The sequence below is a fragment of the Panicum virgatum genome, chromosome 7K, assembly GCF_016808335.1.
Source record: "Panicum virgatum strain AP13 chromosome 7K, P.virgatum_v5, whole genome shotgun sequence".
NCBI lineage: Eukaryota > Viridiplantae > Streptophyta > Magnoliopsida > Poales > Poaceae > Panicum > Panicum virgatum.
The window spans coordinates 45,163,277-45,185,701 of record NC_053142.1 but is presented as its reverse complement, the minus strand read 5'-3'; the positions used below and the strand labels follow the sequence as shown (position 1 = coordinate 45,185,701).

The following is a 22,425-nucleotide window of genomic DNA, read 5'->3' as shown; positions in this document are numbered from 1 at the left end:
GTCATCCATTTGACCTGACATAGTTTATTACTAGCATACTATATATATAATCTAGTTTTAAATGCTCTTATCAAAAACTATGCTAGAAAGGACAATTCGACAATTAAAAATGCATCTATCAATTTGTAAACACAATTTTTATGCTGAAGGCAATGGCACAGATAGATCTCATATATATGCCTCTACACATGCAGCACACATGTGCTGTGTGTTGTCTAATAAGACTCGTGTGTATGCCTAAGGCCAGGCTTAGTGGGAGTGTCATCGACACAGTTATCTAGACTGAAATCTTAAGAACTGTGCCAGTAGAGTGTCATGGTGATGACACTCCTCTCACATTTCATGACACTCTTCTTTTCTCTCTCCTCATACTATTGGTACATATTAGCAAATTTAATATCTATGACACTCCCACTGAAATTGGCCTAACTAGGCTAAACCATGCCCCTAATAATCCCATTTCAACTACTTTAATTAGCTGCCTAGCTACAAGTCAATGCAATAGTGGTGGTCAAAAGTACATATATTAATAAAGGTTGCTGCCTTAAATACTGACAAATTATTGGACCAAAACTTAACTGTTGTGGTGTTAAATGTGCGTAAGCTTTGTTCAGGTTGTATTATCTTCTTTTTTGGACCAGTTTTTGGCTCTCTAGTTCTCAATCGAGAGTCAATACTAATTAGGGGCATTTGCATGCTTTCTCCCCGCTTCAAAATGTTTTCTAACTACTGTGTTTCTAATAATGTTTTCACTACTGCTCATCGTTCGCTAACTTTTTGAAAACAATAATTGGTGTGGGTGATTGTGCAAAAAAGTGAAAGTAATCAAGGCAAACTCATAATTAGGCTTCAAAATGGGAGGCAACCATGCAATTATCTCTACCCACGAAACCTCAGATTTTGATAAAAGTAATAGAGTTTTGTTTGTTGTTCATGTGTTTGCGTTTGAAAACTCAAGTCAACAGCAGATCATGAAGAAAAGTGAAAACTAAATTATAACTAATTAATGTTGTAGTGGAATATAAATGATAGTGTGATCTCACTGTTTGATGATATATAGAGATGCCAATGAAATATAACATTTGTGAAATCAGTTTGAAATTAACTCCGAATAGTGCACAATACTTCTGCGTACTATTACTGTTCTTCATACTAACTCATGAAGGGTTAGACCAAACTCCGTGCAATCAATCCGAGACCGCAGCACGCGCTGGCATGGGCCCCACCAGAGTGTAGTCATGAACAACCTCCATACCAATTCGCATTAACCCAGCAGGGATTAGTGGTCCTAAACTATGGGTTTAGGCACTTAACCCTGGTTAATTAGCATAATCTTGCGACGGACACGCTAAGCCATCGCTATCACCATGCATCACATTTGTGCATCATAGTTCCTCCCGCTCCATCTCTCTTTCTCCGAAGCCTCCCTTGTCACCATCATGTAGGACCCCTGCGAAACTGACGCGTAGGCCCCAGAATATGGTGGTCCACGAGTCAGTGTCATAGCCCTATCTCTTTGTCCGTAGCTAGCTGCAAAGGATGCACAAGAATTTGTTCTCCCAACTCTCTCCTCCTCCCCCACATTATTTTATGTGGTGCTCCTCCTACCACTGGTTGGAAGAACATCTCAAACCCTTCTCTTTCCCATCCTCCTCCTGTGCTCCCCCTTCCCCCTTCATAGCTTCCCTTTCTCTCCTCCTCCTCCTCCTCCTCCTCCTCCTCCTCCTTCTCCTACCCTGCTCATAGTCATAGCACACAGCTCTTCTCTGCTGCCCCTGTTGGTGTTCGTTCTCTCCTCCATATGCAGGCACTCACTTGTTTGGTTTTTTAATTTCTTCCCCGTTTGCTTCTTTCTGCGTCCAAAACTTTTAAAACAGGCAGGATCATAAACAATCCCCCTCTTTAAAAATCATTGCTTCCTTTTCCAACACTTCCTTTTAACCTAAAAACAAAACACCACTCTGTTGCAATTTGAGTATTTTTTCTCTTTTTCCCCCTGCTTTTCTAGTTTTTAAATTTTGCTTGCTAGCTACATCAGTACATGAGCTAGCAGAGAACCATGGCGGGACTCGACCTCGGCACCGCCGCGACGCGCTACGTCCACCAGCTCCACCACCTTCACCCCGACCTCCAGCTGCAGCACAACTACGCCAGTAAGCAGCCGGAGCCCTCCGACGACGACCCCAATGGCAGCGGCGGCGGCAACAGCAACAACGGCGGGCCTTACGGTGACCACGACGGAGGGTCATCCTCATCCGGCCCAGCTGGAGATGCCCCGGGCGGCGGCAGCGGCGGGAACGGCGAGATGGTAGCCCGCCGGCCCCGCGGGCGCCCACCGGGCTCCAAGAACAAGCCCAAGCCCCCGGTGATCATCACGCGGGAGAGCGCCAACACGCTGCGCGCCCACATCCTGGAGGTCGGGAGCGGCTGCGACGTGTTCGAGTCCGTCTCCACGTACGCGCGCCGGCGGCAGCGCGGCGTCTGCGTGCTGAGCGGCAGCGGCGTGGTCACCAACGTGACGCTGCGGCAGCCGTCGGCGCCGACGGGCGCCGTCGTGACGCTGCACGGGAGGTTCGAGATCCTGTCGCTCTCGGGCTCCTTCCTCCCTCCGCCGGCACCCCCCGGCGCCACCAGCCTCACCATCTTCCTCGCGGGGGGCCAGGGGCAGGTCGTCGGCGGGAACGTCGTCGGCGCGCTCTACGCCGCGGGCCCCGTCATCGTCATCGCCGCGTCCTTCGCCAACGTCGCCTACGAGCGCCTCCCACTGGAGGAGGAGGAGGCCCAGGCAGCTCCACCCGGCCTCCAGATGCAGCCGCCCGGCGGTGCCGATGGCGCAGGAGGCATGGGCGGTGGCCCGCCGTTCCCTCCCGACCCGTCGGCTGCCGGCCTGCCCTTCTTCAACCTGCCGCTCCACAACATGGCCGGTGGCGGATCACAGCTCCCGCCTGGTGCCGATGGCCATGGGTGGGCTGGTGCACGGCCACCACCGTTCTGATGACAAGTAATCCATGGGGGGTATAATTCAGGTACGGTGTGTGACAACAGGAGATGGCAAGAAGAAAGCAGTGAACGGCACAAGGGTTGATGAAGGCAGGCTTGCAGAAGGTTAGCGCACGCATGCTTGCAAGGATATCTACCATTTCTATCTCGATCTCTGTACAATTTCGTAGTGTTTGCTCGGTCTCTCTGATTATGTCTTTTCCTTGTTCATCCTTCTTTTCGTTTTCTTCTCTCGTGTCTCTTGCAACTTAATTAATTTGTGGTGTACCCTTGCTTGTCTTAATTTTTAATCTGGCTTTTTAATAAGTAGCCTTTAATTTAATCTGTTCTCCAGATGCATGTGTGACTTGTGTGTTACTCGATGTTTCCATGCCTGGGGTTCTTGTTGTTCTTGTTCCTCTGGATGAGAGATTCGCTTTCAACCAAATTGTGTTAAGAAAAGTTAGCGTATTCTAAGTGTCTTAAGCTGTCAGTTCTTACTTTATCATCATGTTGCTGCTAGCTAGATGTGTTGTGCATGCTTTTGGGCAATTGTTTTTTGAGTTATACAAAGGTGTTACCTGCCTGCGTGTACAACAACAATTAGTGATATGTGTATAGTATATTATTGATCGTATCGTCAATCAGTTTCTTCTGGTTCTTCTAAATTTATTTGGGAGTAGTCTGGGAACTGCTTCGTCACAAGTTACCACACAATTTTCTGCTCACACGTGTGCACGCTTTTCCTTTGTTTAAACATCACAAAGCTAGCATGCATACTCAATTCTGCTAGTAAATTGCCTCTCGCAAAGCAAGCTCATGCATGGGGAATGCTCACAAGTCTCTCTGCCTGTCTATACTGCCCTTGTTCTTTGTTGTCTCATATGCGTAGATTGCAAGATGCTTGTCGAAATAAAAGAAACTAGATTGCTAGTTTCCCCAAGCTCTTGGGACTTGGACATTCAAAGATTCATAAGGTTTTCACTGACGACATATGGTATCTAGTGTTTGGTACGGCCTCTTTGGATTGTGTAGCTGCATCGCTGTTCAGAGCTTAGAACCAGTGAATGGTTAGCTTAATTCCTACTCTACATCATTCCTATAGAATTTGATGGTGTGTGCACCTTGGTAACGTTCAGCTTGTCTTGAAATAACATGCTTATGTGCTAATTATTAACCAAACTGAGACATGCAGTCCAATTTCTTTTCTTCCATGCTGAATTGTATATTGAGGTTTCCGTTCCTTATTAACCCTAATGATGAGTTCTTAAAACTGCATCCAACAATTTGTAGTGGTTGTGTTCAATTCTAAGCTTGTTATACCTTGATTAGGGGCAAACAAACTGGCACCAAATAACTTGAGTTCTTAAAACTGCATATACTAGCTAGATCTGTTGAGAATAATTTGAGTTTGAACAATTAATAATTAATTCATCTGAAAAATGATGAAGGCAATTCAATGAAGAATGTACATGTGTAGCACTATCTTACCTACTTCAGTCTATGGGCACGTATATTTGACTTCTATTGCATGAACTCTGTTAATGAAACAACTGAAAAATGTAGAAGGTTAATCACTGACCATCTTTTTCCTGCAAAGAATATCTAATTACTGCCAACTCTAGCTAATAGCACTATTTCTCTGTGGGTGTTATATTGTACTATGCTGTCTCTTTGTATGTCCATGCGTTGATAATCGTTGCTCTCATGATTCTTTACACATATATCTATTGATGAAACAGTTTCATCTTTGATCCTAGATTGAACTAATTGAAACCCTCTGTTGTGCACATGTGCTTGAAGCCTTGAATTGAATATTATAGTGACTATTTTAAACTCTACTCGGTATCAGATCGAAAACTATATGGGCTCTCATCACTGCAATAAATAATGATCTTATCAGATCTATTCATAATCCTAACAGTTTTGGCATTTTTTTCAATTGTTTGAAACCAACTTTACTTTAATTTTCTCTTTTAGAATCAACGCCCAACTAGGCAACTACTTATCAATTCATCAGGTGGTTGGATTTGATCCAAGGGCTTATGATTGATGGTGAATTGGTGATTTAAAAAAAATGGTGGTTTCAAACAGCTAGAAAATAATGGCACCCTAATCTTTTTTTCGCGACCGTGCCTGAGCACGTTTTTCATTAAGAAGAAAAAAAATAAGTCACCAGAACAAATACTAGCTTTGGAACAGGGGCCCAAAGCTCGAAAACATCTGTAAAAAATTACATATGAACTAAAAAGCGACCAAATGATCTACCGAGGGCGACAACAAAAGAAGTAATCGAGCAGTGACCAGCTAGACCCCAAGTGACAGCCTCATCCTCAAGACCCGAGGTGAGCGATCTGGCTTGAGCGCAATAGAAGAATGTTGGATCACCAGTCTAGGTCTGTGTTTGGGGCACCCTAATCTTTAATTTGCTGCTAACTTAAATATAGTCATAGGTTAAAGTTATAACAGAATTTATCTATATATAGCTGCTGATATTATGATATATATATATATATATATATATATATATATATATATATATATATATATATATATGATCCGTTTAGAAGGTATGAGCCTAAATGAAAGCTTGTTTACAAAAGCAATCTGATTGCAGTGTGTTGACTGCACATGTTCTTTAGTTTGTAATCGATTAATAATCGAGCAAACTAGCTTGACACAGTTGTTTCTTTGTTACTGTCAAATATAGTAATCTACATAATCGATACTGCCAAATGTTACGATGAAGGGCATAGCTAAATCATTTCAGTGCCCAAGCATTTCTCATTTTAAGAGCTTAAGGCGTCACAATTTCCTGATCTCAAATGTTGCGCTTACTGACGCATGATTATCAGTCAATTGACATCTCAGTATGTCACCCTGAGAATAACCTGAAGAATGCACCCTTATATAGCTACTAACCAACCTGAGCCAAGAAGCAAAATTTGAGCTAATATAGCATTATTGTTGGCATGCACGATCCACCTGCAAAATTAATTAAAAGTTCTACATCACAGAGCACGCATACGGGTTCTCCTCGCTGATGAACTCATTGGGGTGTGTGCAGTGCAAGAACGCCGTGTCATGGTATCCTGTGAGCTCCGAGTGCGTGTAGCCGCTGACACCGTACGGGTAGCCGCCGCCGTAGACCTCCCCGCACGGCGAGCAGCAGTCGCCGCCGTAGCCGCCGCGGCGGTGGCCCGGGTGCGAGTAGTCGACGAACCGCGGGTGCGTGCAGGGTATGAAGTAGGGGGCGACGACCTCCGTGATCTTCTCCTCGATGACGGCCTCGATCGACCACCTTGGCGACCTCCTTCTTGTCGTCCTTCTTCACCTCCACCTTCTCCTCCTTGACGATCACCTTCTTCTCGATCTTCTCGACGACGCCCTTCTTGCGCGTTCTCTGGTAGATGTACTCGACGAGCTTCTTCTCTTCGATGGTGCCCTCGACGGTGCACGTGTTCTTGCCGAGGTCCGTCTTGGCCTCGTAGATACTCTTGTGCTCCAGCAGGATCTCTTTGACCCTGAGTGCACAATCGGGGCAATGCAAGGGGACCTTTATTGTGATGACCTTCAACTCCTGCATGACCAATTAGCAAAACAAATGACAGAGATATCACGGGAACACCAGACATGAGAGAAGTTTTCTCGATCGGATGCAGATGTGTTTATGTTGTGCTGAATTGTGCAGAGGTTTGTAATTTATGTTGCATTATCAGAGATGAATGTCATTTGTACCTCCTCCTTGGTCTTGACCTCGATGACGACGTCCTCCTTCTTGGCAGGAACAACCAGCTCGACCTTCTTCCGGCAACCCTTCTCGACCTTGGCCCTGAGCTTCTCGACGTCGAAGCCGAAGCCCTTCACTGTGACCTTCCCTGCCCCGGCGTCCACCTTCACCTCCTCAACCCCTGCCGAGTGGCCCGAGTTCAGAGCACAAGTTGCAGGAACCAGCAGGAAGGTCATACACGCACGGCGTATTCAGCATATGGCAAGCACCATCGGAGAGGAATATGCTACCAGACGACAGGGTCGAGCACGCGCGCACCTTGGAACTCGGTGAACTGCGTCTGGATGTCGCGCGCGCACTGGCCGCAGTGGACGTGCACCTTGTACGCGGCCGTCTTGACCTCCACCTTCTTGTCCTTCTCCTCTCCCATGCCGGCCGGGGCCGATCGATTGCCACTGCTACCACACTGCACAACGACGCTTGGGCATTTGCAACTGATGTGCAAGGGGACGGGTGACCAGGTGTGTTAATGGAGGGGTGAGCAGGAAGCTCCCAGGTTGTGTTTGTTGGAGATTTGTTGGAGGTGGTTCACGGATTCAGAAAGATGGTTGGGAAAAGCAGCGAGATTCAGAACCACTTGGCGTAATGCATGGATTTCAGTTGGAGGTTCACTTTGTCAATCCAAACCCATCATGAAATCATGATACATCTGGAGTTAGCTCCGGAAGTGGTTGGGCTGTTGCAATTGACCGATCGGTCAATGCGGCGCGGGGAATAGATTAATCCGCGCGTGTGCCTGGTGTGCCAACTGCCAATTTGAATTCGGTATTTCAAAACGCAAGAACTTGACGACTTCCAAGTCCACTCTGGGATCAGCGTGCGCGAAAGAGAGGACAGGGTCTTCAGCGGCGGATTGCGGTGGGAAGCAAAAGGAATTCCAAGTCAGAGTCTCGAGCAGAGGCTGGTGCATCCACCAGGAGAGCTGGAGAGGGAAAGAGGGGTCAGAGGGAATGAGGTGACCTAGTGGAATGCTGAAGAGGCCAGGCCGTTGGCACGCATAAAAGGAGGTCTAGGCCGGGCTCAAATCGTTTCAGGCTAGGCCCATGTGAACAGAGCTCTATGTCAGTCAGACCGACAAGGCCCAGAGAGGCCCAGCCTGCCGCCGTCCCGCGCCGCGCGGCCAGGCGAGGAACACCGAGGGGAGGCGCATCGCCCCGCAGCATCGGCGGGCGTGCAGGCGCGCGCGGGAAGCAGAGGGGACCGCGCGCGGAGCATAGCAGAGCTGGTCAGTGGTCACATCACATCACATGGCGCGATCCCCGGCTGGCTAGCCCGGCCCCGCGCTGGCAGATGGCAGGCCGCCGCGGGACAGGAGCTCGGGACGCAGCGTCGCAGCCCGGCCGGCTCCGTGACAAACCGCACGGGCCAGGCAGGCAGGCGGCAGTCTTGTGGCCGTACGCGAGCGCGACGCCGACGCGGGCGGAGGATCAGGCTGGGGATTCGGCCGGCGGGCTTGATGTGATCGACACCTGCCTTGGCCGGCCCGGCCGCGGGCGGACCCGTTGGTTGGGCCGCGCCCGTGGTCCGGCGCTGTTCGTTTTGCTTTCTCACGTCGGGCTCGGACCCACCACCGCGCGCGCGGACGAGTACGAGTACTCCCGTGCACGGCGCTGATGGCCCCCCCTAGGCCCTAGCCTTTCAATCTCGTTGCGTCGTGTCGCCCACGCGCGCGGTGCCCAGTCCACAAGACCACGGATGGGGCACCTGCACTTGCAAGCGACTTGGCACACAACTTGGTACGCGATCTCTCCCCTTGTCGCTCTCAAGCGGAATACTTTGTGAAGCAATGGATTTTTTTTTTCCTTTTGATCTTGCTTGTGTCGTTGAGAAAATCATAAAAGTCTAGCCAATTCGTTTGCCCAAAACAGCTGTTGGACTGGAAATTCAAACCATTTCTCTTTTTTAAAAAAAAATAATTCGAACCATTTCCTCTATCGCTCCCAGGGTTTTTTTTTTGACACAGGGTTAAGCTAACCCAGCTGGGGTAAAAAGGACCCGGGGGGCTATTTCTGTCAAAAATCAGAATGGGTCCGGGGCCCCGGGCCGTCGCAGGAGGAGAGGGGAGGCAGCGATTCACTACCCGATATATCGCGTCTTCTCGTCAGCTACAGATCTGATCCGCCCCTCAGGTGAGGTAAGTCCCACCTCGCCACCTCCCTCCCCGTGGCCGCCCCCCCCCCCCCCCACCCCCCGATTTATACCATTTTTCCTCCGCTTTCCCCATTTCCTCCGTATTTTATTCGATTTCGAGGTCGGTTTTCGGTCCCGTCCAACCGCCGCGAACCGCGCATGTGAACTGTGCCCCCCGGCGAGGCGCGGTGCGGTGCGCCGAGGCGAGGCGCGAGCAGCGCGCCGGATTCGGGGTCGGGGGCTCGGGGCTAGGGTTTTCGCCGGCCCGCCGCGAGATGGACGGCCGGGACCAGCACCAGCACCAGAGCCAGCAGCAGCAGGCGCAGGCGGCGGCGCGGGTGGGGTCCCCGCCGCAGCCTGGCCCCGGCGGCGCCGTCATGATGCAGCACGCCGCGGCGTTCGGCGCCGCGGCCCCGCCCGGGATGCAGCCGGGCCCCGGGAACGTTATGCACGGGATGCCGCTCGCCTTCAACCCCATGGCGTCGCCGGGCGCCTCGTCGCCCATGAAGCCCGCGGACGTGCCGCCGGGGGCCATGTACCGCCCCGATTCCGGCGCGCCGGGCATGCAGCAACCGCAGCCGCATCCGGGCGCCGGCGGCGGTGGCGGGGAGCTCGTGAAGAAGAAGAGGGGGAGGCCGAGGAAGTACGGCCCGGACGGGACCATCGGCCTGGGGCAGAAGCCCGCCGCCGCGACGGGCTCTGAGGCGGGTGGCCACTCCGGCGGAGGCGGCTCCAACTCCAACCCCGACGGCAAGCGCAGAGGGCGCCCCCCTGGATCCGGCAAAAAGAAACAGCTCGATGCTTTGGGTAATATAGCCTGCACCAGCTCTCTCTGCTCTGCCTTTTGTGTCTCAATTCTGATAAGTGTGCCCTTCCTTGAGACCGTAGCTTGGCCCGTAGCTGTAGCCCTGGAAAATGTGGTGCAAAAGCGTGGATGTATGTGGCCTGATTTCTGGAATAAGTTTCTGTGCCTTTTTTTTTGTTATATATCTAGCTAAAGGACTCGGCTCAACAATTCATTTTTTTAAAAGGATTCCCCCCACATTCTGAAGGAATTAAAAACGGAACGGGATGGTGTAGGCATTTTAATAATTTGGGGAAGTACGAGCATTGTCTTTATTATTACGCACAGCATAAATAGGAAAAGTAACATCTGTTCAAACGGTCTTTGAATATTGTTTCTTTCTTTTTTTTCTTTCTTTTTTTTTGCTATCAACTAAGAATATATGTGTGTGCCCATACTGACCCAAGGTGGATATTTTTTTTTTCTTTGTATCTTTCTGTCATGCCTCAATTTGTGACAATCTCTAGCTTTTACCCTTTGCTAACAGATAAGGGCAGTAAATATTTCTTTTTTACATGGATTTTTTTCACCACCATATTGCAAATCAGAATGTTAATGGTAATACCATTTAACAGGTGTTCTTAGGTTGTTTAGTTGCTTTCTTTCTGAGTTGAAATTGATATATTATTTAATTATATCCTTGAGCAACTCCTTTTTAAGTACTCCCTATCTTACCTGTTGTGCTTCTCAGGATCGTCAGGGACTTCATTTACTCCCCACATAATAACTGTGAAGCCTAATGAGGTACTTAAAACATGCTCCCCTTTTGGTGTCTTCACACTAACATCTATCATTTGTGTATTTCCATGGTCTTATTGTGCCTAAGTGATGTCCAGGCCATATTTCTGTATTTAGGATCGAGTAGATTACTCTTTGTAATGCTGATTTTTATTGAAATTGAAATGTTTCAATCTGCCTCTATGCTTGTGGTTTTTAAAAAAAGCCCCTCTTTAGGCCTTATATTCAACTTATGTGGTGCCAAATAATTACAACAAGCTAAGAAGAGAGTTTTGTGGCATTTTCCTTGAAGAGCAGGATCAAAACATTGCGCTGCTTGCTCTTCCCAGTATATTTTCAAATCTCTTAGTCTTATACTTTTGTCCTCTGCCTTGTTGTGAAACTGCTGTTGGCCTTGCCATGGTCTCTATGCCACCACTTGATATTTAGTATGCTTCCATTCAACATATTGCTGAACAAATGATTATAGGACACATATCATGATCTCAGAGATAATATTATAAATTTAGGAGACTATTATGTTCACTCTAGTATGTTGAATCTTTCCTGGCTTGCTTTGTAGTTGCATCAGTTGTATATTTTGTACATGGTTTGAAGTTGCTTGTGCCTGCTGGTTGTATTGGACCCCAGACTCTCTAATGAACTTTTATGCACCAATATTATCCTTTTTTGTTCTCAGGATGTTGCGTCAAAAATAATGGCCTTCTCACAACAAGGTCCACGCACTACATGTATAATTTCAGCAAATGGTGCTCTGTGCACAGCAACACTCCGTCAACCAGCAACCTCTGGTGGCATAGTGACATATGAGGTATGTTCAGCTTCAACTTGCTCAGAGCACCACATATGCTTTTGTTTTACTGCAAGTTTAGATCAAAGTTTGATTTATGTCAGTTTTCTTACGTTTGGCAAGACAGCATGACTATTTTTTAAAATCTGTATTTGCAGCATTGTAAATCACTCAAGTAATCATCTCTGTGCAATGGGCCATTTATAAGCCTTGCATTTATCAGCAATATCCTTTCAGATGCATTGTGCTTTAGTAGTATTGTTTATTAAGTAGTAAGTTAGTAACAAACATGTAGTGCTAATCCACCTAATTCGCTTACTTCCATTATTTTCCTTCATTTGCCGGCAGTCCACCACTTGGTTTTCGAGAATGACAAAAATGGCTGCTATATAGTTTTAAGTTCTCATCTCATCTAGGCAGGAGGAAACAAGGATACTGGGAGCACATTTTAATCTGCTCTTCGCTCTCTATGAAAGATCATTGGTCCCTCTGAGCATTGACTGCAAAACTAAAGCCACAACACTTACATAGTTATGTAGTATCAAACTATCAATCATATAGCACCCATCCATTAAACTTGCATATTTCCATTATTTTTCTCTTGGCATTTCATGTCTTCAGACTTTGTCAACTTGACTTCTGATGAGGGGAGAAAAAGCCTATAATAGTTTTAAGTTTCCACCTCAGTTACACACGATACCACAGAAAAAGCGGAAAACAATTCATCGCTAAATAACTAAATACGATGGAATAGTTCATTGGTACATTCATTCATGAGGAAAGACTACTACTCCAATCCATAATATTTTCATTGGTATTATCAGAACACCATATTTTCTTCATACAACTCATGAATTCCTTTGTGTGACTTGTCACAGGGCCACTTCGATATACTCTCTCTGTCGGGCTCATTCCTGCTTGCAGAGGATGGTGACACTCGCAGCAGAACAGGTGGTTTGAGTGTGGCACTTGCTGGAAGCGATGGACGCATAGTTGGAGGCTGCGTTGCAGGAATGCTGATGGCTGCAACACCCGTACAGGTTCTCTATTCATCTATATGGCTATCTACCCTTTATTTCCATTTCGCATGCCCCAAATTGGAATTCTCAAGCCTCGTCTTACAATTGCTTACCCTTTTTGTTTTCCAGGTTGTAGTTGGCAGTTTCATCGCTGAAGGTAAAAAGCCGAAGGAAGAGCCGCAACCAAAACGCGAGCCGGCTTCTGTTCCACTGCACGCGCCCGGTTTTGGGGCAGCCTCGACTGCCAGCCCCCCGTCCGACGGAACATCAAGCGAGCACTCTGATGATCCAGGAAGCCCCATGGGACCTAACGGCAGCACATTCGCCAACACGGGGCACCCCATGCATTCCACATTCGCTCCGGTTGGCTGGTCGCTGTCTGGGAACCAAGGCCGCTACGATCCTGACCTGAAGATGATGACCGACTGATGACTGCCGGTTCACGGCGGCCTTGTTAGCAGTTGACGTACTAGTTGAGTAGGGCTCAGGCCTTCCTGCACCGGTTCCACCAGCAGCAGCAGCAGCAGCGTCGGACAATAAATTCAGAATGCTAGGAGGAATGAGTAGATCACGAATAGTAATAAGTAGCACCAGTGCATGCCTTTGCCTAGTTATGCAGTAGCTAGTAGTTTGTATCCGTATCGTTTCATTGTCTGCCTTCCTTACGGTTAAGCAGCCTGCCTTCCGGCTTCTCTCTGTATCAGTGTAGTGCTACGTTTCTCTTAATCATGGATTGGTGTTTCTCCTTGCATCGCTATGCGCTACTTGTCCTAAAATATATGACGTGGCCTGATTTGCATGATAAAGTACTCGACAGTATGGAGAAAATTTAAAATTGTAATAATGTCTTGGAAAATCGCAAAAGTCCACCTTCAAGACGGGTCCCAAAGTCATTTCCTTGAAGCTTTTGTGTTTTTAGGTTCCTTTCATTACTGTCGAAATTAAATAATAAGAATAACGATAGCATGAACTGTCACGACCTCGCACAAACGAAAGAAAGAAGATATCTGAAGAACTTGAAGCTTACAAGTAGCACTACATGAAAAACAAGCACCAGACAGTACATGATTGAGTACAAACTGAAACGAAGCTTCACCCGACTGCGCTTACACTTCCATTATTCCAGGACACAGCGTGCACGTGCACACAGCATACATGCACTCGCTAGTCGCTACCACACTGATCGATCATCCCCAGCTCGATCGCCAGTCGCTACACAAAAACGTAGGACGACCACGATCCTTCCCTACCGATCGCCTAGCTTAGATGTACTTGCCCGACGCCGGGTACGTGGTGCCGGCGGACGGGTAGGCGGGGTCGACGGCGGCGCCGTGGTGGCCGTGCGTCCCGGTCCCGGTGAGGGGCACGCCCGTGCCGTGGCGGCCGGCGGCGGTGTCAGCGCGGTGCTCGGCCTTCTCCTGGTGCTTGTCGGCGTTGGCCTGGTCCTTCTTGGCGCGGGCCTCCTCCTTGACCATCTCCTTCTCGCCGTGCGTCCTCGCCGTCGCCTCGCCCGTCTTGCCCTGCATCTTGGCCGACCCTTCCTTCACCTTCTCCTTCGCCGAGCTCGCCATGTCCTGCAACTTCACCTTCGCCGTCTGCATCCTGCCCGATCGAGTTGCCGGTCACCCTTTCTCTCCTAGCCTGCGCTCGTGCTGCTTGGACAGGAACGATTGGATGGGCTGCGACTACTGTGCGTTCGTGTGCTGAGCTTGATCCAAGCGGTGGCTGCCGTGACCTATATATAGGCGTTCGTAGCCGGCGCTTCGGAGAATCGGAGAGTCCCCGGTGTTGGTGTTGGACTCCTGTGGAAGGCGAGGTGGCGGTCTGGCGGCGGGCATGCGGTGTCCGGTGAGCCGCCGGAGCTGCACGTCGCACCGTGAGGTGGCAGCCTCGGCGGACACGCAGGCTCCACGGAGCGCCGCTGAGCCGCCGCGTGCCCTGTGTGGCAGAGGTCGTGGCAGAGCTCGTGCAGATCGGATCGGGATAAAAGACTGAAGCCGTGTTTAGTTCCTCTTAAAATTTCAAAAAAAAATCAGCGCTACAGTATTTTCGAATGTAATTAGAAGTTTTAGACAAAATCCATTCCATAACCCCAGGATATAATTTCGAGACGAATCTTTTAAGCCTAATTAAGTCATGATTGGACAACGTTGTGCTACAGTAAATAATCTCTAATGATGGATTAATTAGGCTCGTTAGATTCGTCTCGCGATTTAAAACTCATCCGTGTAAAAAGTTTTATAAATAAATTTCATTTAGTACTTCTAAATGCCAATATTATGTTTCCAAAATTTTTGAAAAACAGAACTAAACACAGCATGAGGACAGACATCACCTCAGAGGATGTGCGCCAACCAGGGTTTACGAAACCGTTGGGAACCGGTCCGGTACGGCCCGGTTTTGGTTTGGGCCGGTATGAAACCGGTCCAAATTCAAAATTCAAAATTGAATTCAAAAAATGAAAAATTTTCAAAAAATTCCTAAAAATACTTCAAGGTGCGACGAATCTAATGGTGTCAAATTTTCTCAAAAATTCGTTCATTTAGTATAGTTTGTGGAATTTTGAATTTAAATCAAAAAAGAAAAAGAAAAAAACCGACGACCCATTAAGACCCACGGTGCAAACGCGAGGTTGATAACGCTGGACAGAGCTGGGGGGTCGCGCGACCCCCAGAACCCTACCGCCCCCACCCGCTCCCTGTCCGCCACCCCCAGGCAGCCGGAAATCCGCCCCGCTAGCCGATCGGTTAGTCCGGTAAGCCGGCCCGGCCTCGGATCTGGTCGCCGACCGGCGCGCAGTGGCTGTTAGCCGGCCGGTGCGAGCGGCTAGACGGCCGGTAAGCCGGTGCGACCGGGAGGGAAGGTAAGAAGTGAATTTTTTTAATAGAATGATTGGTTAGGTGTATGATTTAGAATATTAGATGATTTGTTTTAGAATTTAGGTTAGAGTTAGGTGTATGGCTGATATGTTTTAGGTTATAGGTAAGCAGCGACACCGAGACTGATGATGGTGGTGGTGCTGCTGGTGGTAGTGGTGGTGTTCGTTTCATAGGTATACATTGCACATACAAATACACACATATTTCTGACTATAAATATTGACTACTAATTATGATATATGGTTGATTGCAGGGGAGACTCAGTTCACACATGCTACTCAGGACACCGACCATGGAGCACCGCAATCGCAGAGGAGAACAGGTGGACCGACGGACTACGACACTCCACAGGACTCTTCTTCCTCCTACAGCGATTCCAGGCACTCTTTTCACTACCACATTCCTGACATCAGCATGCAGCCACCGACGAGATGGGTGTACGAATGGGAAGACCCTCATTTCTACACTATGTTAGTTCAGGAATGGTAGACAACATCGGCGTGGACGGGCCAAACTTGGCAACACTACAAGGCTGAGCTGCTTAGAGTGCGAGGTATCGCTTTGATATCCACCGCCGAATACCAAACCGCGTCCCAAATGGGGGTCTTCCCATTCCTACGTTGAACTCTTATTTGATGTGTATAAGTGTATGACTCGGTATTCGTATGCACGCTTATTACTATTGTATTTGTATGCATGATTATAAATTGTTGCTTTGGTGTGGTTATTTACATTAATATGTGCATAGCTCATGTCGAAATTTCCTTTTATTTCACACCGGGGAACCACTTTTAACCGTCGGAAAATATCATTAAACTAGCGGTATACCGGCCAAACCGGCCGGTATACCGGTCTAACCGGCCAGTAAACCGGTCCAAACTGGTTGCACTGCGGCTTTTGAATTCAACCGGTTTGGACCAGTTTCCGGCCAAACCGGACCGGTATACCGGTACCGGACCGTGCCGGTTAGGCCGGACCGGTCGGTAACATTAACCCTGGCGCCAACCGGATCGTCTTTTTTTTAAAGAGATCCAATCGGATCAGTGTAGCCTCTTCGCAGCCCAACAAGACCTTTAAATTATTTAGTTTAAAATTGTATAAGATTAGAACCCGATCCTTTTTAGGACCCGATCTTTAAATTCAAAATATTGGACCCTTTACCAACCCTGGTGTCACGTCGCCATGTTCGGCCTAACTTTTTTTTTTCCTTTTGAGTAAGTTTTTTTTTTCAGCATAACTGCTTACGCGTGGTCCCTATGGTAATCGGATAATGGGTAGGGCCTGGGCTGGGAGGAGGAAAAAAGTAGGTGTGTGATATGGGCTAAAGGGAATGTGGGCTTATCAGCCTAACATTAAGATGTGGGCTGACTAATAACCCAAATATGTGTAGGCCCAACATCCTGCTATTATCTTCACTCCTATGCTCCTCTTCAAAGAACAGAACTAATTCTCAAAAAAAAACTCTTCACACATCTGTCTCGTTTATTTTATTTAAAGGAACTCTTCATTCATCTGTAATATAAATCATGCGACTGTTTAGTGGATGAACAACTAGTACATTGCAGTTACTGGAGCAACCTTTTTTCCCAGCAGCATCAACAGATTCACAGATTTTTATCTAAAATATTATTCCCAGAAAATGACGGCTGTCCTAGAAGCTCGTCTCAATTCAGTACCCTGCAGATACACATGTGCTACGAAACATGCGAAATGGAGTAGCACAAACACTGCGACGGAGGTAAAAATGATCTGAGACTGGGACATGCACATCTACAGGCAGGTAGAGCTGAAAAAGTTCTCAAACAAGGTTCAAACTGCTAACCCAGAAACTCTAGGCTTCTACCTGATTATGGATACTCTCCTGACCAAGTTGGCAATGTTGAAGTGTCAATTCATTCGGCGTACCCACTGTTCCAACCGAAGCTGCTTCAGTGGACGGCCAACAAAGGGCTTGCCTTTGCGAGGGCACTTCCATTTCTTGCTAACCTCTTGCGCCGGGGCTGCTGCTGCAGCTACTTCTGGAAAATTAGTTCTGTCAGCCAAGGGACGTCTAGTTTGCTCTTGGACCAAAGCCTTCTGCTCTAAATTGCTGTTGTTCTCTTGTAATTCTCCTTTTCCCTTCTCTCTCCCCATTGGGTGCCTAGGAATTTTGTTCATTTTGCATTCATCGGGCTGGTGCTTCTTTCTCTTGACAGCTATAAAACCATCTGATGCCACTATTTCTTGTGGCCTACTGTCCAATGCAAGCTTGCAGCGCCGAGTTTCCTCTATTGGAAAATTCTCTTCAGTGTCAGCTAAACTGAAATTGTTGCGACTAACAGGACGTATGCTGTGCTCCACACCATCCTGGATGTTTTTCTCAGTGCCAACTAGATTGGCACCATTGAAATTGAGTGGCAATTCAACTTGGTGGATGACATGTTCTGCGAAGCTTTCTCCAATATCAATATTAGCCAAACGTGCACCATCACAATCAACAGACTGTTTACTGCACTCAACCTCCTGATCTGCAGGGGTGCTTTCTTGAGTGTCAACTGAACTAATACCATCACAATCCACCAGAAAATTGCTGTGCTCAGCTGACCCTTCCTGGCTTTGTTTAGTATCAGGGAAGTTTGTTATGCAATCTGACAAAGGCTCCGGTGCATTTCTCTGCAGAGGCAACAAATTCTGCCTTTCAATGTCAGTAGCCTCCTCACCCTTATCAAGAAAACCCGCTCCAAACAGTGCCCGCAGACTTTGCTTCCTTTTTGGGGCAGGCTTCGCTTCACTCTTATTAACCAGAACCAAATATTTTCCAGCAAAAACCTCAGGCTTAGATTGGTCTCCCAAACAATTTTCCCTCAAAGCGACACCATCATCCCGGAAAGAATGTTTGAATATCGGGTGCTGAACCGAACCCAGAGTATACAGTTAGTTGAGTCAATTGGTAGAAAGATGGATATGAAGCAAGAGATGTAACGCGTCCATGGGCTGTTTGAAAGAATTCAGCAAGAAAAAAATTACCTCGAATGGGTCTTGGGTCTCGCTGCCGTTGTGGATGGCAGGATCAGCACCCAGCTCCGGAACCTCCGGTGACTCATACTCGTAACTCGAGAACCAGTTCTTGATGTCCGGCGGCTCTGACGAAGAAACAGAACACCGAAACAGGCGTCAGACAGCAAAAGATCCAAAAATTGACGCGCCAGGAAAACTCTAAGATTCTCGAGGGGAAGAGGGGAACGCACGGGAAGGGAGCGAAAGGGGGTACGAACTCCACCCATGCGCCTGCAATAACACAGAACACGGGTGAGAGTGGCTTGGACGGAGGGGCGATTTCTCCGGCGAGTGCCGTACTCAGACCAAATCGCGACGATGCGAAAGGGGTCAGGGAGCAGAGGAGAGGGAGACCCAAAGATTCAGCGTACCTGGCTTTGTCCGCCGGCGTTATCCTCCATGGCGGAGCGGTGGCGAGACGTTGGTAGGGGAGATTTGAGCGCCGACGAGCCCGGTTGGGTTCTCAAAAATCAGAATTCGAAGTGCCCGGGAATGAAGGGAGTGCCCGCCAAATGAGACATTTCGTTTTCGTCTTACCCGCAAGCCGCGACAGCCGAAATAGAATGGGCCGGGCTTTTACATCCGAGAAATGGATCGAACTGGGCCTGTCTTGGCTCACTGCTTAGGCTGGGCCTTCTGCGCTCATCTGTTCTCAGCAATGGCCTTCACCAATCATCGAACTTAAGAATTAAGATCCTAACAGAAATTACGACCGAACCAATCCCCTTGTTTCGCAAACTAAACAAAATGCACGCTCCAGTTCCTGTTGAGTCTTGACTCTTGAGCCTCATGAAATGATGTCACTGCTATGTACATACAGGTGAATCCAAAATTACAAATCAAGATTGGATCAAAGCAATGGCGAACCTAGGATTTCAGAGAGGATATGCCACGGTATAATTTCCACTTACAATTCGGTATAATCCATATATAATTTGGTAATAAAATTTAAAATTCATCGAGGAATTCGGTAACCAAGAACACAAATTGCATTTCAAATCTTAAATTGAACAGTTAAATACCTTTTTGCATAAATTATAATACAAATACTTCAAACATACTAGTTCAAATGAATAAAAGAAGCTACTTGTATGGTCTACCACTTCTAATATTCATGAAAGTCTCCATTGTGTCATTTTCATCCACCTCAAAGAAAACATCCCGCTCAATTAATGTGACACTTTTTTTGTAAATCAGAAGCTATTCATATATCCATGGGAATCACCAGGTTACATTAGTTTAGCTTCAACACACCAAACATATTTGTGCACCACATACACAAACCAAATTTACTTTCGGAGCTAAACATGTGGTCGAAATCATGTACCATATAGAAATTGGAATACATATAAAAGAACTTTGCGCAACAAATTAAACTCATGCCCATACGATAGAGAGATTTGAACCAGCCTTGTGGGACCGGGGGCGCCGGCCTCCAGGCACCAGGCAGCAGCTCACAAGCAGCCAGTCTGCAGAGCAGCCAGGGGCGCCAGCCGCTCGGCCTGCAGGTCAGCCGGGGGCGCCAGCCTGTAGGGAGGGGGCGGCGAGGTCCTGCAAGGAGGGGCGGCGTCAGAACTGCAGAGAGGCGCCATGACCGGCGGTTGTAGGGTTAGAGCGCCAGATCGGATTGGGAGGACAAACCTGGGGAGGTGTTGCCGGAGGGGAAGGGGAGGGGGAGCAGGCCTGAGTCCCCCTACCGGCGGCGGGGAGGTGCGCCGGAGCAGGTGCTGGCGGAGGGCGGCGTTCGGAGGGAGGAGTCGGAAAGGAGGCGCCCAAAGGCGACGGGGAGGGGAAGCGAGGCTGGGTTATTCGTATGGGGTTGGGCTTGAGAATGGAGATGCGTATGGGCTTGAGCTTGAGAATTGAGATGGTAAATTTTCTCGCTGGATGGGCCGAAAAATTAGATATGCCATGGCATATCTGGCCCACCTGCTAGATCCGCCCCTGGATCAAAGTCCAAACAATCTAGCATTTGAACTGTACAGATAATTCACAAACTCATGCTCAACGCATTCGGAATCTCTCTACACTTTTTGCAACGCAACACGCAGAGGAACGATCAGTTGAGGAATTTCAGGTAGTCCCTGAGGTCGGTGGGGAAGCACGGGTACTGCCTCCAGAACGAGCCGTGCACCCTCAGCAGCCTCGCCGCCTTCTCCTTGGTCGACGCCGAGCTCGGCACCTGCATCAGCGCCAGCAGCTTCGCCACGCCGCCGCTCGTCAGCATGTCGTCCAGAACCCTCTCCGCGGGCGCCACCGCGCACGCCACTAGCCACAGCACGCTCACGGCCAGCCCGCTGGCGAGGCCCGACACGCGCAGCATCGTCCGCGCCACGGCGGGCACCGCCAGCGCGTGCTCCGCGAAGGCGAGCCGTCCCTCGGGGCACTTGCACAGGCGCTTCAGGAGGAGGAGCGCGCGCTCGGCGACGCAGCGGTCGGCGTCGGGGAGGAGCTCCACGAGCACGCACACCGCGCCCACCTCCACGGCCTTGGCGCGCCACGCGCCGCGGGAGCGCGCCGTGACGTCGAGCAGCACGTCGAGCGCGCGCGAGCTCAGCTTCGGCGAGGTGCCGTCGGACAGGACCTCGAGGAGGGACTTGACCAGGTCGTCGACGTCGACGCCGGCGGTCCAGTCGCGGTCGGCCCTGGAGATCTTGGCGACGATGGACATGGCGTGAAGCCTCGCCTCGGCGCTGCCGCGCTGCACCAGCGCGACCACGGGCCTCATGCACTCCGGCCTGAGCACGAGCTCCACCGACGTGTCGTCGGAGAGCGGGAGCGCGGCGAGGACGGAGCCGGCCTCCTCGCACGTCCGGAACGCCGAGAAGTCACCGCCGGCGCTGCTCTCCGCCAGCGCCTGCGTCATGACGCGGCCGAGCACCTGAATGCCGCCGCGGGCGACGAAGTCCTCCTGCGCCGCCACGTCTCCCTCCATGCACGACTTGAGGTTCTTGAGCGCGGTCACCTTGAACGGCGTGTCCTCAATGCCGGCGAGCACGGACGGCAGCCTCTCCCGCCCCAGCTTCTTACACAGCGGCGTGCTCGACGACGACGAGGAGGAGGCGCGGCCGAACCAGGAGGAGATGACGCTCTTGAGAGTGTGGTTGGGCGTGAGGTCGACGGAAGAGAGCCGCTGCATGGTGGCCGGGCACGTCGTCTTGCCGTACTTGAAGAACCACCGCTCGATGCTGCGGCGGTCATAGGTGACGCCGGTGGACACCGTGACGGGGTCCTCCATCAGCTCCATGGAGATGGGACACAGGAACAGCTGGGGAGGCTCCTCCATGGCCATCACCTAGAGTTGATCTCGATCTGTGGCGAATCCAAGCAGCTGCAAACTGGCAACCAATCAAGACTCAAGCAGGTTTCTAAGTTTGCAGATAAAACAATGTGGCATGTCTGAGAGGGACGCGGGAGGATCAGGGTCCAGAGGCATGGGTTTTATATATCTGCATTTAGGTGTACTAGCCCGTTAAAGAAATCAGATTCAAAAGGGGATAAATTAACAAATGGGCAGTAAACTATTGTGGGGCCAGAAAAAAATTCAGGACATAGGTTAGCATGATGTTACAGTAGAAACTCTGTGGTTATATTGCAAAAAGAATCTCATTCTTTCTTTAGAAGAAAAGTACATCATTTTTAGTCTGAAACAAATGCCATGATTTTTAGTACAGTTTCTCTTGATTTCTATGGACGATAAATAGTGCAACAAGATGTGGTCAGAAGTCAGATGGCCACAAAAGTAAGCGATGCTTACATATTCAGTGCAAGGCTGGCTACTAAAATAAAGCCAGGCCGACATCGATTGGCCGTGATCTGTAAACTCGAGACTTTGTCTCTCGTCTTTGTGCAAATTTTTTGTGTTTTGACGAAGGTATCGTGACCTGAGTTACATGAATTCGATGGGCGTCGACCTGAACAAAGAAGCAATCTGGTGGGCGTCGACTTGAGCAACTAAAGCAATCTGGTGGGCGTCGGTCGTTCAGAGCGTGTCTGCTCGCAACTGGATTTGCAGGCATACCCTCTGACTTTGCAGTTGCAAGATAGATTCAGATTGTAATGCCAAAAAAAAACGAGAATACGGCGTCATGCAAATGTTAGCTACTTGTCAGAAAAAGAAGGTGAAGAGGAGATGTTCGATTAACTTTGAGACGTCAGATGCATCTTGGAGTTGTTAAATGGAGTTGCGAGAGGAGCTGGCCAGAAATGACGGTGGGTCA

The 22,425-nt window shown here is 49.1% G+C and overlaps 4 protein-coding genes and 1 pseudogene across 5 annotated transcripts; 2 read left to right on the top strand and 3 right to left on the bottom strand.

Annotated features, from left to right (window-relative positions):
• The first annotated feature begins 1,664 nt into the window (after positions 1-1,664).
• LOC120641605 (AT-hook motif nuclear-localized protein 23-like) lies at positions 1,665-3,333 on the top strand. Its single transcript, XM_039917795.1, has one exon. The coding sequence runs from the start codon at positions 2,060-2,062 to the stop codon at positions 2,993-2,995; it is 936 nt and encodes a 311-aa protein (XP_039773729.1). The 5' UTR covers positions 1,665-2,059; the 3' UTR covers positions 2,996-3,333.
• Positions 3,334-5,923: 2,590 nt separating this feature from the next.
• On the bottom strand, positions 5,924-7,232 carry LOC120641606 (annotated as a pseudogene).
• Positions 7,233-8,981: 1,749 nt separating this feature from the next.
• On the top strand, positions 8,982-13,047 carry LOC120641604 (AT-hook motif nuclear-localized protein 10-like). The gene is made up of 5 exons (XM_039917794.1): positions 8,982-9,706; positions 10,435-10,487; positions 11,161-11,292; positions 12,150-12,311; positions 12,420-13,047. The coding sequence occupies exons 1-5, from the start codon at positions 9,175-9,177 to the stop codon at positions 12,717-12,719; spliced, it is 1,179 nt and encodes a 392-aa protein (XP_039773728.1). The 5' UTR covers positions 8,982-9,174; the 3' UTR covers positions 12,720-13,047.
• Positions 13,048-13,286: 239 nt separating this feature from the next.
• On the bottom strand, positions 13,287-13,985 carry LOC120643098. The gene has a single exon (XM_039919622.1). It carries the CDS (start codon positions 13,889-13,891, stop codon positions 13,553-13,555), a length of 339 nt encoding a protein of 112 aa, XP_039775556.1. The 5' UTR covers positions 13,892-13,985; the 3' UTR covers positions 13,287-13,552.
• Positions 13,986-16,751: 2,766 nt separating this feature from the next.
• Positions 16,752-21,603, bottom strand: LOC120641603 (E3 ubiquitin-protein ligase PUB23-like). 2 transcript variants are annotated; one of them, XM_039917793.1, is made up of 5 exons: positions 19,847-20,236; positions 18,577-19,756; positions 18,397-18,436; positions 18,176-18,291; positions 16,752-18,058 (listed from the first exon to the last, which is right to left on the bottom strand). In XM_039917793.1, exons 2-5 carry the CDS (start codon positions 18,604-18,606, stop codon positions 17,057-17,059), a joined length of 1,188 nt encoding a protein of 395 aa, XP_039773727.1. In that variant the 5' UTR covers positions 18,607-19,756; positions 19,847-20,236; the 3' UTR covers positions 16,752-17,056. The 2 variants fall into 2 exon arrangements, with proteins under 2 accessions (XP_039773727.1, XP_039773726.1); XM_039917792.1 differs by lacking the exons at positions 16,752-18,058; positions 18,176-18,291; positions 18,397-18,436 and having other exon boundaries at positions 19,371-19,756; positions 19,847-21,603.
• Positions 21,604-22,425: the final 822 nt, after the last annotated feature.